The sequence below is a fragment of the Dama dama genome, chromosome 25, assembly GCF_033118175.1.
Source record: "Dama dama isolate Ldn47 chromosome 25, ASM3311817v1, whole genome shotgun sequence".
Taxonomy (NCBI): domain Eukaryota; kingdom Metazoa; phylum Chordata; class Mammalia; order Artiodactyla; family Cervidae; genus Dama; species Dama dama.
This window is the reverse complement of record NC_083705.1, coordinates 45,174,246-45,186,628: the sequence shown is the minus strand read 5'-3', so window position 1 is coordinate 45,186,628 and position 12,383 is coordinate 45,174,246. Positions and strand designations below refer to the sequence as shown.

The window sequence follows — 12,383 nt, the reverse complement described above, 5'->3', positions numbered from 1 at the left end:
TAAATGGTAGAATACATACATCTGCATCTTGCTTTTTCACTTAACGATTTATGTATACCAACTTTTAAATTAAAGTGTTATTTGAATCAGGTAATTTATCTGAAAATTAAGGAATCATGGAACTATTTGTGTGCTTTAAAAATTTTAATAAATATAACATCAGAACTAGGATGTGATACCACAGAGTACCATACTATAATTTAATGCCTACCAGTGGCTCTCAAATACTACTGTGTACAAGAATCCCCTAGATGACTTGTTAATAATATAGCATGTCAGGGCCTCACCCCAAGTGACTACTTCAGTGAATCTGGGATTAACCTGATCTGAGAGTTATGCTGTGAGACACACTTGTACAGTAAATATATCAGTAGATCAAGGGAGAAGAAAACAGGAATGAAGAGAGTTTGGGGTAAAGCAGATGGAGAAAGCCTAAGGGAAATCTGTGCTTTGTTGAACATGATTGAGGTGTAGTAATTATATTTCATATGCCAAGACTGATAGCTACACCACTCATCGTTCAAATCCTATTTGTGATACTATATACCACATCTTTGAAAATCTTGATTCATGTGCAATTCAAAACTTACTTAAAAGAACTTTTAGGATAAACAACAAGGTCCTACTATATAGCACAGAGAACTATAGTCAATATCCTGAGATAAACCATAATAGAAAAAAATGTAAAAAAGAAAGTGTATATATATGTATGAGTCACTTTTCTATATAGCAGAAACTAGCTCAACATTGTAAATCAACTTTACTTCAATTTAAAAAAAGATCTTTTAAAGGAAAAAGAAAATTTTTATTATCTTGAACTGAAATCAGTTTATCTCTCTGCATTTTTAACTTTCAGTGTAAATGGAATTTTAAACCATATGATAATAACTGATAATCAAGCTGACATGAAAAGTATAAAATATAGGTCTGCAGTTACTTTAAGACTAGGTCCTTGGCTGTCTTCTTCCTGAGGGACTAATATGAATGTAAAGCCAGTAATCCATTTTCCTGCAAGTTACACATACAAATGTAAGAATACAACAAAATGTTGGTTTAATATTTGAAAGCCTAAAACATTTAAATTTAAACAGCCAAGTCTTTCTGAAAACTATACTTTTGCCTTTATCTTTAAAGATGTCTCTGCTGAGGGTAACTTTATTCCAGAAAGAGCAATACACAATATACAGACCTCTAACACATTGTGTTCTGCCTCCTCCCCAGTTATAACATCAATTTTCTCCAGCAAACATTTTGGTGATGGTTTAAAAGAGAAAGCAGTAGCTGATTCAATTAGGGATATATTTTCAATAGTGTCTGTTCCTAAGAGAAAATAGAGGGAAAGAACACATAAAATGCCCCATTTTATCCACTGTGAAAGTTCTTTTTTGCCCCTGTTAACATGCATGTCTCCTTAGCTTTTTATAACAATGAGTGTTTCCAAAAAATCAAACTGCTTGTGTTTAGGTATATTTCTTTAATGATCCCCCTATCATGAAGTCCAAAAATTATTAAGGCTTTTATATCATGTAACCAAATTTATATGCTTTAATCTTCACCAAAGATTCTAAACAATGGATTTTGGTTTTTTGTATTTTACAGATATTAAACAAATGACATGGAAAAACGGGAAATATACTAGTTGAATCAGATGTTTTACAAATGAAATAATTCTTACTTGAGTTTGGAGAGTTGATAGGAATTTTTAGAGTGAATTTGAATGGTTTTTCCTTGATGTATGAATCACTTTCGAGTTGAGGCTGAGTGAGTTTTTGAGTACCCTGGGTAAAAGAAAAAGATGTATTGCTTAATTTTATCTCCATATATTTGCAGTAACCCAAGAGATACTTTTGTTCTTCTGTCTCAACATGGCAAACAAACCCAACAGCTCTGTTTTTGTTTTGGGGTCCTCTTGTGCTGAACGGGAACTCCTCCTCATTGTTAGAAAACCTTGGTTCTGATCTAAGGAAACAGTCTAGTTACCATCAGCCTTCTTCAGGTGGCATCTAGTTCCAGGGACAATGGGAAACCTTTTAGAGACCCACAAGGAGGTAGCAAGTGTTCCAAGCTACCACTACAAACAACCTGGTGCCTTGAAGGAAGTGCAACCAGTGTCACTTTTTCAAATTATTTCAGTATTCCCAACAGTCCATTCTTTCTACCCATTTAATGTAAAAAGTTAAAAAGTTGTCCAAAGACCCCACTAGCTGTCTCCTCAGATCATCATTACAGAATGAATCCTAACTTTTCCTCTGACACAGCAATCACTTTTAAGGCTGCACACCTGGGGCTTTTGCACATGTGTTATAATCGACACCCGTGTGAAAAAAAGACCAAGTAATTGCCAGGACATTGGCAACCTCCCACATGGTGCTTATATAGCTCCCTGCAGAACAGGGAGAGTTGGAGGATACTTCAGAGCTTAGTTTTAAATCTTTTCCCTTATGAATTCAAGACTCTTTCATTTTATTTAACTGGGTCTCAAGATAATCTGTTAAAATTGGTAGAGATGGGTATAATTATTTCCATTTTAAGAGAACAGAAACTAAAGCACAGAACGTCTAATGACTCACTCTAAAAGCACATAACCAGCAAACAAATCAGGAGGAATCGTGGCCTTCAAATCATAGGGCCACAGGATTACAGGATTAACTAAAGGACAAACACAGGTGATCTGTTACAGCTCCTGCCTTCCTAGAATGTTATCCACTTAAGAAGACAGGAAGCTCAGGTTCCTTTTTAAGTCAGCCTTGAAGTACTCATAGGAAACGCACACAGGCACCTACCTCCTCACGCCAAATCTATAATCCCCATCGTTGTTCATTTGTACTGGTATCTCTCTCTCTCTGTTCTAGACTACAGACAACTCCAGAGGACAGGGTTCAATCTGGCTGTATGTTCAAATCACCTGGCATCTGACCTCACCCACAGAGATCCTGATCTAATCAGTTTTGGGAGGTGACCAGGCATAAAAAGTCCTCTGAATGTTCACCAGATGATTATAATATGCCACCAAACTTGAGACCAGTGCCAATGCTTTATGTATCATAAAAACACAGACGGTGTGTTAACCATGTGTTAAGTGAGTCAAATGTTAAAGCTGATCCCATGAGGTCTGAAGAGTGTTGTATTTGTGTCTGTGACATCTTACAGAAGCTATGACTAATCTAGAATAAATGTGCTTAAATATACTGCCTGCAACTTCACTTTGGAAGTTGGTCCATTCTGGTTCAAATCCAAAGATGAGGGTCAGCAGCTCTAGGATTGCTGGAGCCGACCTTCATCTTGGGAGTGACAGAAAGGCACTGCTCAGCTGAAGAGCTGTGATGCTTCTCTTGGAATTGGGGTTGAGCCTGAGGCAGGTGTAGAATAAACAAGATCTTAAAACTGACTGGTTTGATTAAAATCTTGGAATAAACAGACCTCATGAGTTGGTCCTTTTGTTATTCTGAGTCATAGCACAGGTTTTAAAATCTGTGCATTCTCCATGGGATTCTTCATGTAGTTAATAGCCCTAAGACAAGATAGCATCCTTGTCTTATCTCAGTTAAGATTCTGGTCTGGATGAAAGTGCAAAGAGTATTAAGATGTGTTGGGCCAAATGAAACCGTGGGCATATTTGCTCCACAGCTTCCATTTGGCTATATAATTCCCCACTGTAGATCATGCTCTGTTTTAGAAACATACCCTGTGGAGGACAAAGCAGCAACTGCCTCACACAGGAGGATTGTTGTTTAGTCACTCAGTCGTGTCTGACTCTGCTGACCCCACGTACTGTACCCTGCCAGGCTCCTCTGTCCTTGGAAATTTCCAGGCAAGAATACTGGAGTAGGTTGCCATTCCCTCCTCCAGGGGATCTTCCTGTCCCAGGGATCAAACTCATGTCTCCTGCATTGGCAGGTGGATTCTTTACCACATGGGATGCCCCATGTAGGAGCATACTTAAGGAAGATGGTAATAATAGTCAGGCGGTTCCACTTGGCAAATATATTCCCATAAGCAAGTAAAATACTATGAGTCCCTCCTACAGCTAGCAAGAAAAAAATCTGTGAGTGTAATAACTTGAAGGGGAAGGTTGTGATTAATGAGAAAAAAAAATGCAAATAATTTTAAATTCATCTTGTTATGGAAATGCTACTGAAAAACTATATTAAAATATCACGACCAGTTGAGCTTACTTAACTATTGCAGATAATTCTAGGATTTCCTTGGGTACCTTTGATTTAATGCAAATCAAAGAAGTATTTAATATTTCTTATCAGTAATAATGTTATAATTAGACAATTCCCTTCCTCTGTGGGTTCTTGTCTATTATTCTAACAACTAGAACTTGCTTCCCAGGAGAATCTTTCCAGTTAAAGATAGGAAAATGTGCCTTTGAACTCAGTAGTTAAAAAGTATGCTCCAGTTTAGCATTGTTTTAATTAATTTGCCTTTAGAAATTAGAAGTTACACCTCTCTATACAGTATCAGAAACATTTGCCAAAATCTTACCAAGACTCTTTCTACCATGTTTTCTCCAAAAACAAAATCAGAACTGCAGCTTTTCATAGAATATTTATCTTCATTTGGTTGACATCTATGGAAAAGAAATAAGCATTTGCTATTTTAAATGTAGTAGCAATGGATATAGCCATAGTAAACCTTAGTGAAATAATCAGATGATTTAATAGATTTATGTAAAGCATAAAAACATCTGCTAGCTTTTGTTTATCTGAAGTTAAAGAGAAATGAAGGAAAAAATGAGATAGGTACTTCTGATAATGAAAGTCAAAATATCCGACAGCTCTTACAACACTGGCCAAGACCAGTGCAGAGAGAGAGGCCGTGTGATCAGCCGGGGAGCTGCCCAGTCCTTATCTTTGTGCTTTTCCAGCACTGACTGTCTGGTCTCCAGTCTCCACTCTCCTCTTCCCCGACTAGCCAGTGCTTTTAGTGATGCAAGGTTTAAGGGTAACAGCAAAGCCGATCTCTCTTCTCAGTTACACTTGAGTGTGCAGTGGTTTAGTTTGACTTTTTACCTCCCAGAAACTTGAATGTTTAAAATGTTTTGCATAACGACAAACTCAAAGACATGCAGCCCTCTGTCTGTTGGCAGACGTGCTTCAGGATCCCTACTGCATCCACAGCATGACCGTAGTTAAGTGCCGAGGTACCTGCGTGGGCTCCAATCATGAGACCAGTATGTCCACAGCTAGTTGTATTCCTCTCTCCGGTCATACATGCCCCCATCACTGGCAATGCTATTAAATATTCACTTTCACTTTGCATATTTCTACTGCTTTCTTTGTTGTCTGTCCGATTTATGTTAATACCTAATAATGCCAGAAATAATTTAAAAGAGGGGAAAGAGAGAATACCAGGGGACGAGGAGGAAAGGCTAATTGAGTAGCCAGATTTTTTTTTTTTAGTTGGAGGCTAATTACTTTACAATATTGTAGTGGTTTTTGTCATACATTAACATGAATTAGCCATGGATTTACATGTATTCCCCATCCTGATCCCCCCTCCCATCTCCCTCTCTACCCGATCCCTCTGGGTCTTCCCAGTGCACCAGGCCTGAGCACTTGTCTCATGCATCCAACCTGGGCTGGTGATCTGTTTCACCCTAGATAGTATACATGTTTCGATGCTGTTCTCTCGAAACATCCCACCCTCGCCTTCTCCCACAGAGTCCAAAAGTCTGTTCTGTACATCTGTGTCTCTTTTTCTGTTTTGCATATAGGGTTATCATTACCATCTTTCTAAATTCCATATATATGTGTTAGTATACTGTAATGGTCTTTATCTTTCTAGTAGCCAGATATTTAATGCCTAACTAAATAAAAAGTTTAGCTCTACCTAATTGAAACATTCTTACCCAAGTCAATGAGACAGTAGGGACAATCCAATACCAGGACGATAATATATAAATATTAGAGACATTTTTAAAAGCATTTTGAACTTGTATTTTATAAAATCTCCTTTCAAGCAGAAATCTTAGCAGTTTGTCTGTACCATGTCAGGAATTATTTTCCATAAATAATTTATTGACAAAAGAAAGAAAATGAAAGAACATTTCTATTTACTCATCGTTAACTTACTGTAGTGATGTAGTACCTAAAGCATTCTGGTTAGTAGACAGCTGGATTGAAATTCTGGCACTTGGTAAGTTTTCACTTAGCAAACAGGAGTTCCCCTCATAAATCTGAAAGAAAAAAAGTCCATCAAAAAGTTCATTTAAACTGCCTTACTATATATAATAGCATTAGACAAGGAAACAATAGCTATAGTTAAATGAATAGAAAACTTACTATGTTCGAGTACAGTCCTGAACATCTTCTATACACTATCTCATATACTCCTCAAAACAACTCTCTACACTTTGTAGTTCTCTTATCCAAACTTCAGGTGAGCAGACTGACCTAATAAGCTTAAATAACGGCCGGAACTGGGCAATCAGATGGGGGCTGACATTCGAGCATGGGTCTGCCTAAAACCAGGGATTGTGCACTAGCATTCAGAAATCCCACCTTCTTTTGTTACTTTTACCATTTTAGGCAGTGAACTTAAATCTCATTTCTAGACTAGTAAATATGTATTTCAGGACTATTTAGCCCATGGAAACCTCTAAGAGCTTCACCATCATTGTCACCCAAAGTGAGAGGAAATTCCTTCTCTTCCTCTAGAAACTTTTGGTAATTTAATCAGTTATTCCATCTGCTGTGTATATACATATGCACCTTATCTGCATTAATGTGTAAATGAAGGAGTGTGCAGTTTTAGAACTGGAAGGAACCCAGTTATCTGATCTGGTGTCCTCAGTGTTTGTGGACACATCCCTTCCTCCACCAGGAATTTTCAAAGATGTTGCAAGGACGTCTTGTCTTTAAATAGGGTTGTTTCCACTTTAATTTTATATCAACCAAAAATAATTTTGAGTAGTTTTCCATTTATAACAGAATTTGAGAGCTGAGAAATGTGTGTCAAGAGAGTATGTGTCATCCGTTAGCAAAGAATGAAGTACATGCTTATGACTCAGTCACTCAGATGATTTATCTCGCAACCAAAACAGTAGTTTTAAACTCTTTAGGTTGCTTGGAATAGTTTATTAGGAATATATTATTTGTTATATACAACAAGTAACCACTGATTAATAACAGAATGAAAGAAAATTGCTCTAATTTTGAAATACAAGTTTAAAAGGAACATAAAAATAAGGATTCTATAAAAGTTACTTGGAGATCATTTTCACTGTATCTATACATTATATCATTGTGTCAGAATTCTGACATAGTGTCTTATACATAGCTTACCTTTAGATCTTCAAAAATCATCATTAAACAGAGAAAATTCAGTGATGGGCATATCCAATTAGACTTCTCACCAATTAGGAATAAATTCTATTCATGCCCTTAATAAGTTATTTGAGAAGAAATTTTTGCAAATGATAGTCTAGAAATTTCTCTTTTGTTTTATTATTGAGGAAGAAAATACCGGAAATATATTAATAAATTTTATTTTAAAACCATGCAATGCAAGATCTTAAACAATCATGCCAAGGAATAAATATTAATCAGCTTTTGATATAATGTGTAAGTAAAAATTTTCATCTATAATTTATAGAACATGCTATTCCAAAATCAAATGCAATATAACATTTCAGAAATTAGTCAACACAGCATAGTTTTTCTTATACACTTTAAAACAAATTAAACAACATGCATTACTCTTAAAATAGGTAAATAGTTTATATAATGTGATTATTATACCTAAATGAAAATATTGAATAATATACTGATTTAAAATTTTTTAATATTTTAACTTAAAATCACATATATCACGTAAATGATGAAATGATTTTTAAAATTCACAATGAGTCTCACGAAATCATAGTTTACAAAGAAAAAGAATTGGAAATAGAAAAATGTTGGCAAATGCCGACCAGATTCAACTCCCTCATGTCACTGATGAAAAACAGAAGGTTGGGCGCTTTGTCCAAGAATGTAAACACAGTAGATAGTAGCAGAGGTAGAATTAGTACTGATCTGATTTTTCTCAATGACTTGACTGAATGATTGGTATTTTAACACTTCCAGGTGTCACTGTTCTCATGTTCAGTCTGGGAAAACAAAACCAAACTTGATCAACCCTAAATAGTTTAGTTGGAAACAACTGACAGGTGGAATAACTCAAATTCCAACCTGTCGAGCTGGGGTCCCCTTCCTCTCAAGTATCTGCTTCTGGAAGACACAGAACTATAGCAACAGAATATCCCCAACCCTTATCTGTATGATGTTAGTAAAGTGAGTATCTCCTTGGAAAGGCCCACGAGGAGCGATTCAGTTGGAAGAGAAATTGGTTTCTGTCTCCAGGAGCCTCCCAAGCCCTCCCAGTTACACTGTGGAGATAGTTCCTTGCTCCTGTTGTCTGTGAAGATGGGCTGGAGCGGATCCATGGTGTGATCTAAACTGGCAAAGCCACACCAGCATGTCTACCAGTTGGGGATACAAAAAAAAAAAATTGTTTCCTTTTTCTGATTTCTGACTTCTGGCCCCTGCCACCTCACTGCTCCCCTATTCTCATGTGGGGTCAGTGCCCCAGATCAAGACCCCAAGGGGCCCCACCGCACAGAACTCAGCTTTTCAGCTTAGGAGAGACCACAAGACTTGCTCCTGGGAACAACCCTCCAATTTAGGAGGACAAGTTTAGTACAGTCACTGAGCTCTTGGCTATCTTGTCCAGCTTTTCTTCCAGCCTGGTAGCTGCTTCAGCATCAAGTAGCCCCTAATTCTGGATGTGGAGACCCACAACAATCTATCAAAAGAAGGATGGGAAATTGAGATCACTCCTACCGTAGGAGGTTTTCTTACCTTACTTTTGTTTTTTTCTTTAGCCTTACAGGATTCCAACACATTGTGTCCAAATGACTTTCTCACTTTTATGTACCCTTGAGCTTGAGGTGGCTGCAAAATAGCAGGTCTTAGAACAAGCTCAGAATGTTTCACAGGACCTTAAAAGAACAGAATTAAAGGGTCAATGTATCTTTAGTGAAATAATTTTTCTCTCAATTTCTTACTAATTTAATGCTTACTTTCTAAAGTCATGATTAAATGAAGGGTTAATGTCAACTGCCGCTGCTGCTGCTAAGTCACTTCAGTCATGTCCAACTCTGTGCAACCCATAGACGGCAGCCCACCAGGCTCCTCTGTCCCTGGGATTCTCCAGGCAAGAACACTGGAGTGGGTTGCCGTTTCCTTCTCCATAATGTCAATTAATCACAGTCAAAATAACCAGTGAGTTGCCTGGTTCTGTCTTCCTGCCTAACTTATACCCAATAGACCTGGGTTCAATCCCTGGATTGGGAAGATCCCCTGAAGAAGGGAAAGGCTACCCACTCCAGTATTCTGGCCTGGAGAATTCCATGGACTACAGTCCATATGGTTGCAAAAAGTCAAACACTACAGAGTAACTTTTACGTTCACTTTCAATTTGATCATGGGACTTTGCTTACTAAATATATTCCTTCATGTTTTGTCACTCAACCTTGAAATTGACATTTCAAGTTTCATGTAATAAAGGAAGCTACATACCTTGTTCTGCACTGTTCAGATCAGCATTCCTTTGCACAGAGTTTGATGTCATAAAAACATTGTTTTTCTTCACTGTAAAAAATATTTAGAAAATTTTAAACCTGTGAACATGTCAGTTTCTGTTTTCACAGTCTTGTACTGAACTCACCAGTAGATGTCGCTGTTGGCACTAATCATGCCCGCGCTGATTCTACTAAAGAGTGTAAAAGCAAGATGAGTTTTGTTACAGTCTTTTTACTCTCAGAAAATAAGTGAAAATTAAGTCACTAATGAAATAGACAGTCTTCTTCAGAATCATGAAATCGAGTACTGAGAGAAATTCTACAGTTAATAAAATCCGAATTGATAGTGAACCATCTATGTGCATTAATATATATTTCTTATAGAATGTTATAAAGCTGTTAATAAATTCTGTCCCTTCCCCACTCTTTAATGATACGGAAGAGAGAAGTAAAGATGACCATTATGCTAGGTTATCAACGTGAACTGATGGGTTAAGACTGTGGTCTTAGCTGCAAGAATATAATTATAGGCATAGCAAAGAGATGTTGCTGATTGTGTTCCAGACCACTATAATAAAGTGAGTGTCACAATAAATTGAGTCACACACTCACTTCATTGGTTTCCCAGTGCATATAAAAGTTACATTTACACTATACCATAGTCTATTAAGTGTGCAATAGCAATATATGTAATTTAATTTAAAATACTTTATTGCTATGAAAAACAATATACCTACATTTAAAATGCTTTATCACTGAAAAATGCTGAACTTCATCTGAGCCTTCAGCAAGTCATAAAGTTTCTGCTGGTGGAGAGTCTTGCTTTGATGTCAATGGCTGCTAATTGATCTGGGTGGTGATTGCTGAAGGCTGGGGTGAATGTGGCAGCTTTTTAAAGTAACAATGATGTTTTCATCATCAATTCACTTTTCCTTTCATGAATGATTTCACTGTAGCATGTGGTGCTGGTTTGATAAGCTTTTACTCACAGAACTTTTTTCAAAATTAGAGTCAATCCTCTCAAGCCCTCCTGCTTTATGAATATTACGTTTATGTCCCTTGTTGTCATTTCAACAGTCTTTACAGCACCTTCACCAGGAGTAGATTCTGTCTCAGGTAACAACTTTCTTTACTCGTCCATAAGAAGCAACTCCTCATCTGTCAGGTTTCATCCTGAGATAGCAGCAATTCAATCACACATTCAGGCTCCACTTCTAATTCTAGTCCTCTTTCTATTTCCACCACATCTGCGGTTACTTCCTCCCCTAAAGTCCTGAACACCTCAAAGTCATCTGTAAGGACTGTAATCAACTTCTTTCAAACTCCTGTTAGTGTTGATATTTTGATCTCTTTCCTTGAATCGTAAATGTTCTTAATGGTGCCGAGAATGGTGAATGCTTTCCAGGTTTTCAAGTGCCTTTGTCCAGGTCCATCAGAGGAATCACTGTCTATGGCAGCAAAAAGCTTACAAAATGTACTTGTTAGATAGTTAGACTTGAAAGTCAAAATGAATCCTTGATCCATGGGCTGCAGAATAAATGTTGTGTTCTGTCTCTGTCTATGCTCAGTTGATCAGACATGTCCACTCTTAGGGACCTCATGGACTGTAGCCTGCCAGGTTCCTCTGTCCATGGGATTTCCCAGGCAAGAATACTGGAGTGGGTTGCCATTTCCTCCTCCAGGAGATCTTCCCAATCCAGGGACTAAACCCGCATCTCCTATGTCTCTTGTATTGGCAGGCAGATTCTTTACTGACCACTGAGCTGCCTGGGAAGGTCAAATGTTTTGTTAGCAGACATGAAAACAACATTAATCTCACTGTACATCTCCATCAGAACTCTTGGGTGACCAGATACATTGTCAATGAACAGTAATATTTTGAAAGGAATCTTTTTCTGAGCAGTGGGTTGCAATGGTGGGCTTAAAGTACTCATCAAATCATATTGTAAACAGATGTGCCAAAAACCAGGCTTTGTAGTTCCATTTATAGAGCACACAGATTTATCATAATTCTTAGTGGCCCTAAATTTTCAGAATGGTAAATAGGCTTTGGCTTCTATTCAAAGTCTCCAGCTGCATTAGTCCCTCACAAGAGAGTCAGCCTATCCTTTGAAACTTTGAAGTCAGGCATTGACTTCTCCTCTCTAGCTATGAAAGTGCTAGGTGGCATCTTCTTCCAGTATAAAGTTGTCCCGTCTACGTTGAAAATCTGTGGTTTAGCTTAGCCACCTTCTTTAGTGATCTTAGCTAGATCAGCTGGATAACTTGCTACAGCTTCTACATCAGCATTTGCTGCTTCACCTTGTACTATGATGTCATAGAGACAGCTTCTTTCCTTAAACCGCATGAACCAGCCTCTGCTAGCTTAAGACTTTTCTTCTGCAGCTTCCTCAGCTCTCTCAGCCTGTACAGAACTGAGAAGAGTCAAGGCCTTGCTCTGGATTAGGCTTTGGCTTGAGGAAATATTGTGGCTGGTTTGATCTTCTATCCAGACCACTAGATCTTCCTTCATATCAGCAATAAGTCTGTTTCACCTTCTTATCATTTATGTGTTCAGTGGAGTAGCATTTTCAATTTTCTTTGGGGAGTTTTCCTTTGCATTTACATGTTTGCTAACCATTCGGTGCAGGAGCCCTAGCTTTTGACCTATCTTGGCTTTAGACATTCTTCCCTCACTAAACTTAATCATTTCTAACTTTTGATTTAAAGTGAGAGACATGCAACTCTTTCTTTCACTTGAATACTTAGAGGCCACTGTAAGGCTATTGATTGGCCTAATTTCAATATTGTTTTATCTCATAGAATAGGGAGG

General features: G+C 37.6%; 1 protein-coding gene across 4 annotated transcripts in view; it reads right to left on the bottom strand.

Moving 5' to 3' along the window:
- The window catches only part of RANBP3L (RAN binding protein 3 like), a 50,842-nt gene that overhangs the window by 8,247 nt on the left and 30,212 nt on the right, over positions 1–12,383 (bottom strand). For all 4 annotated transcript variants that reach the window (XM_061129582.1, XM_061129584.1, XM_061129585.1 and 1 more), the window contains exons 5-10: positions 9,570–9,641; positions 8,850–8,989; positions 6,081–6,184; positions 4,492–4,576; positions 1,676–1,778; positions 1,190–1,320 (exon numbers count right to left, since the gene is read on the bottom strand). In XM_061129582.1, coding sequence (XP_060985565.1) covers positions 1,190–1,320; positions 1,676–1,778; positions 4,492–4,576; positions 6,081–6,184; positions 8,850–8,989; positions 9,570–9,641 — 635 coding nt within the window. The remainder of the gene's footprint in view (positions 1–1,189; positions 1,321–1,675; positions 1,779–4,491; positions 4,577–6,080; positions 6,185–8,849; positions 8,990–9,569; positions 9,642–12,383) is intronic.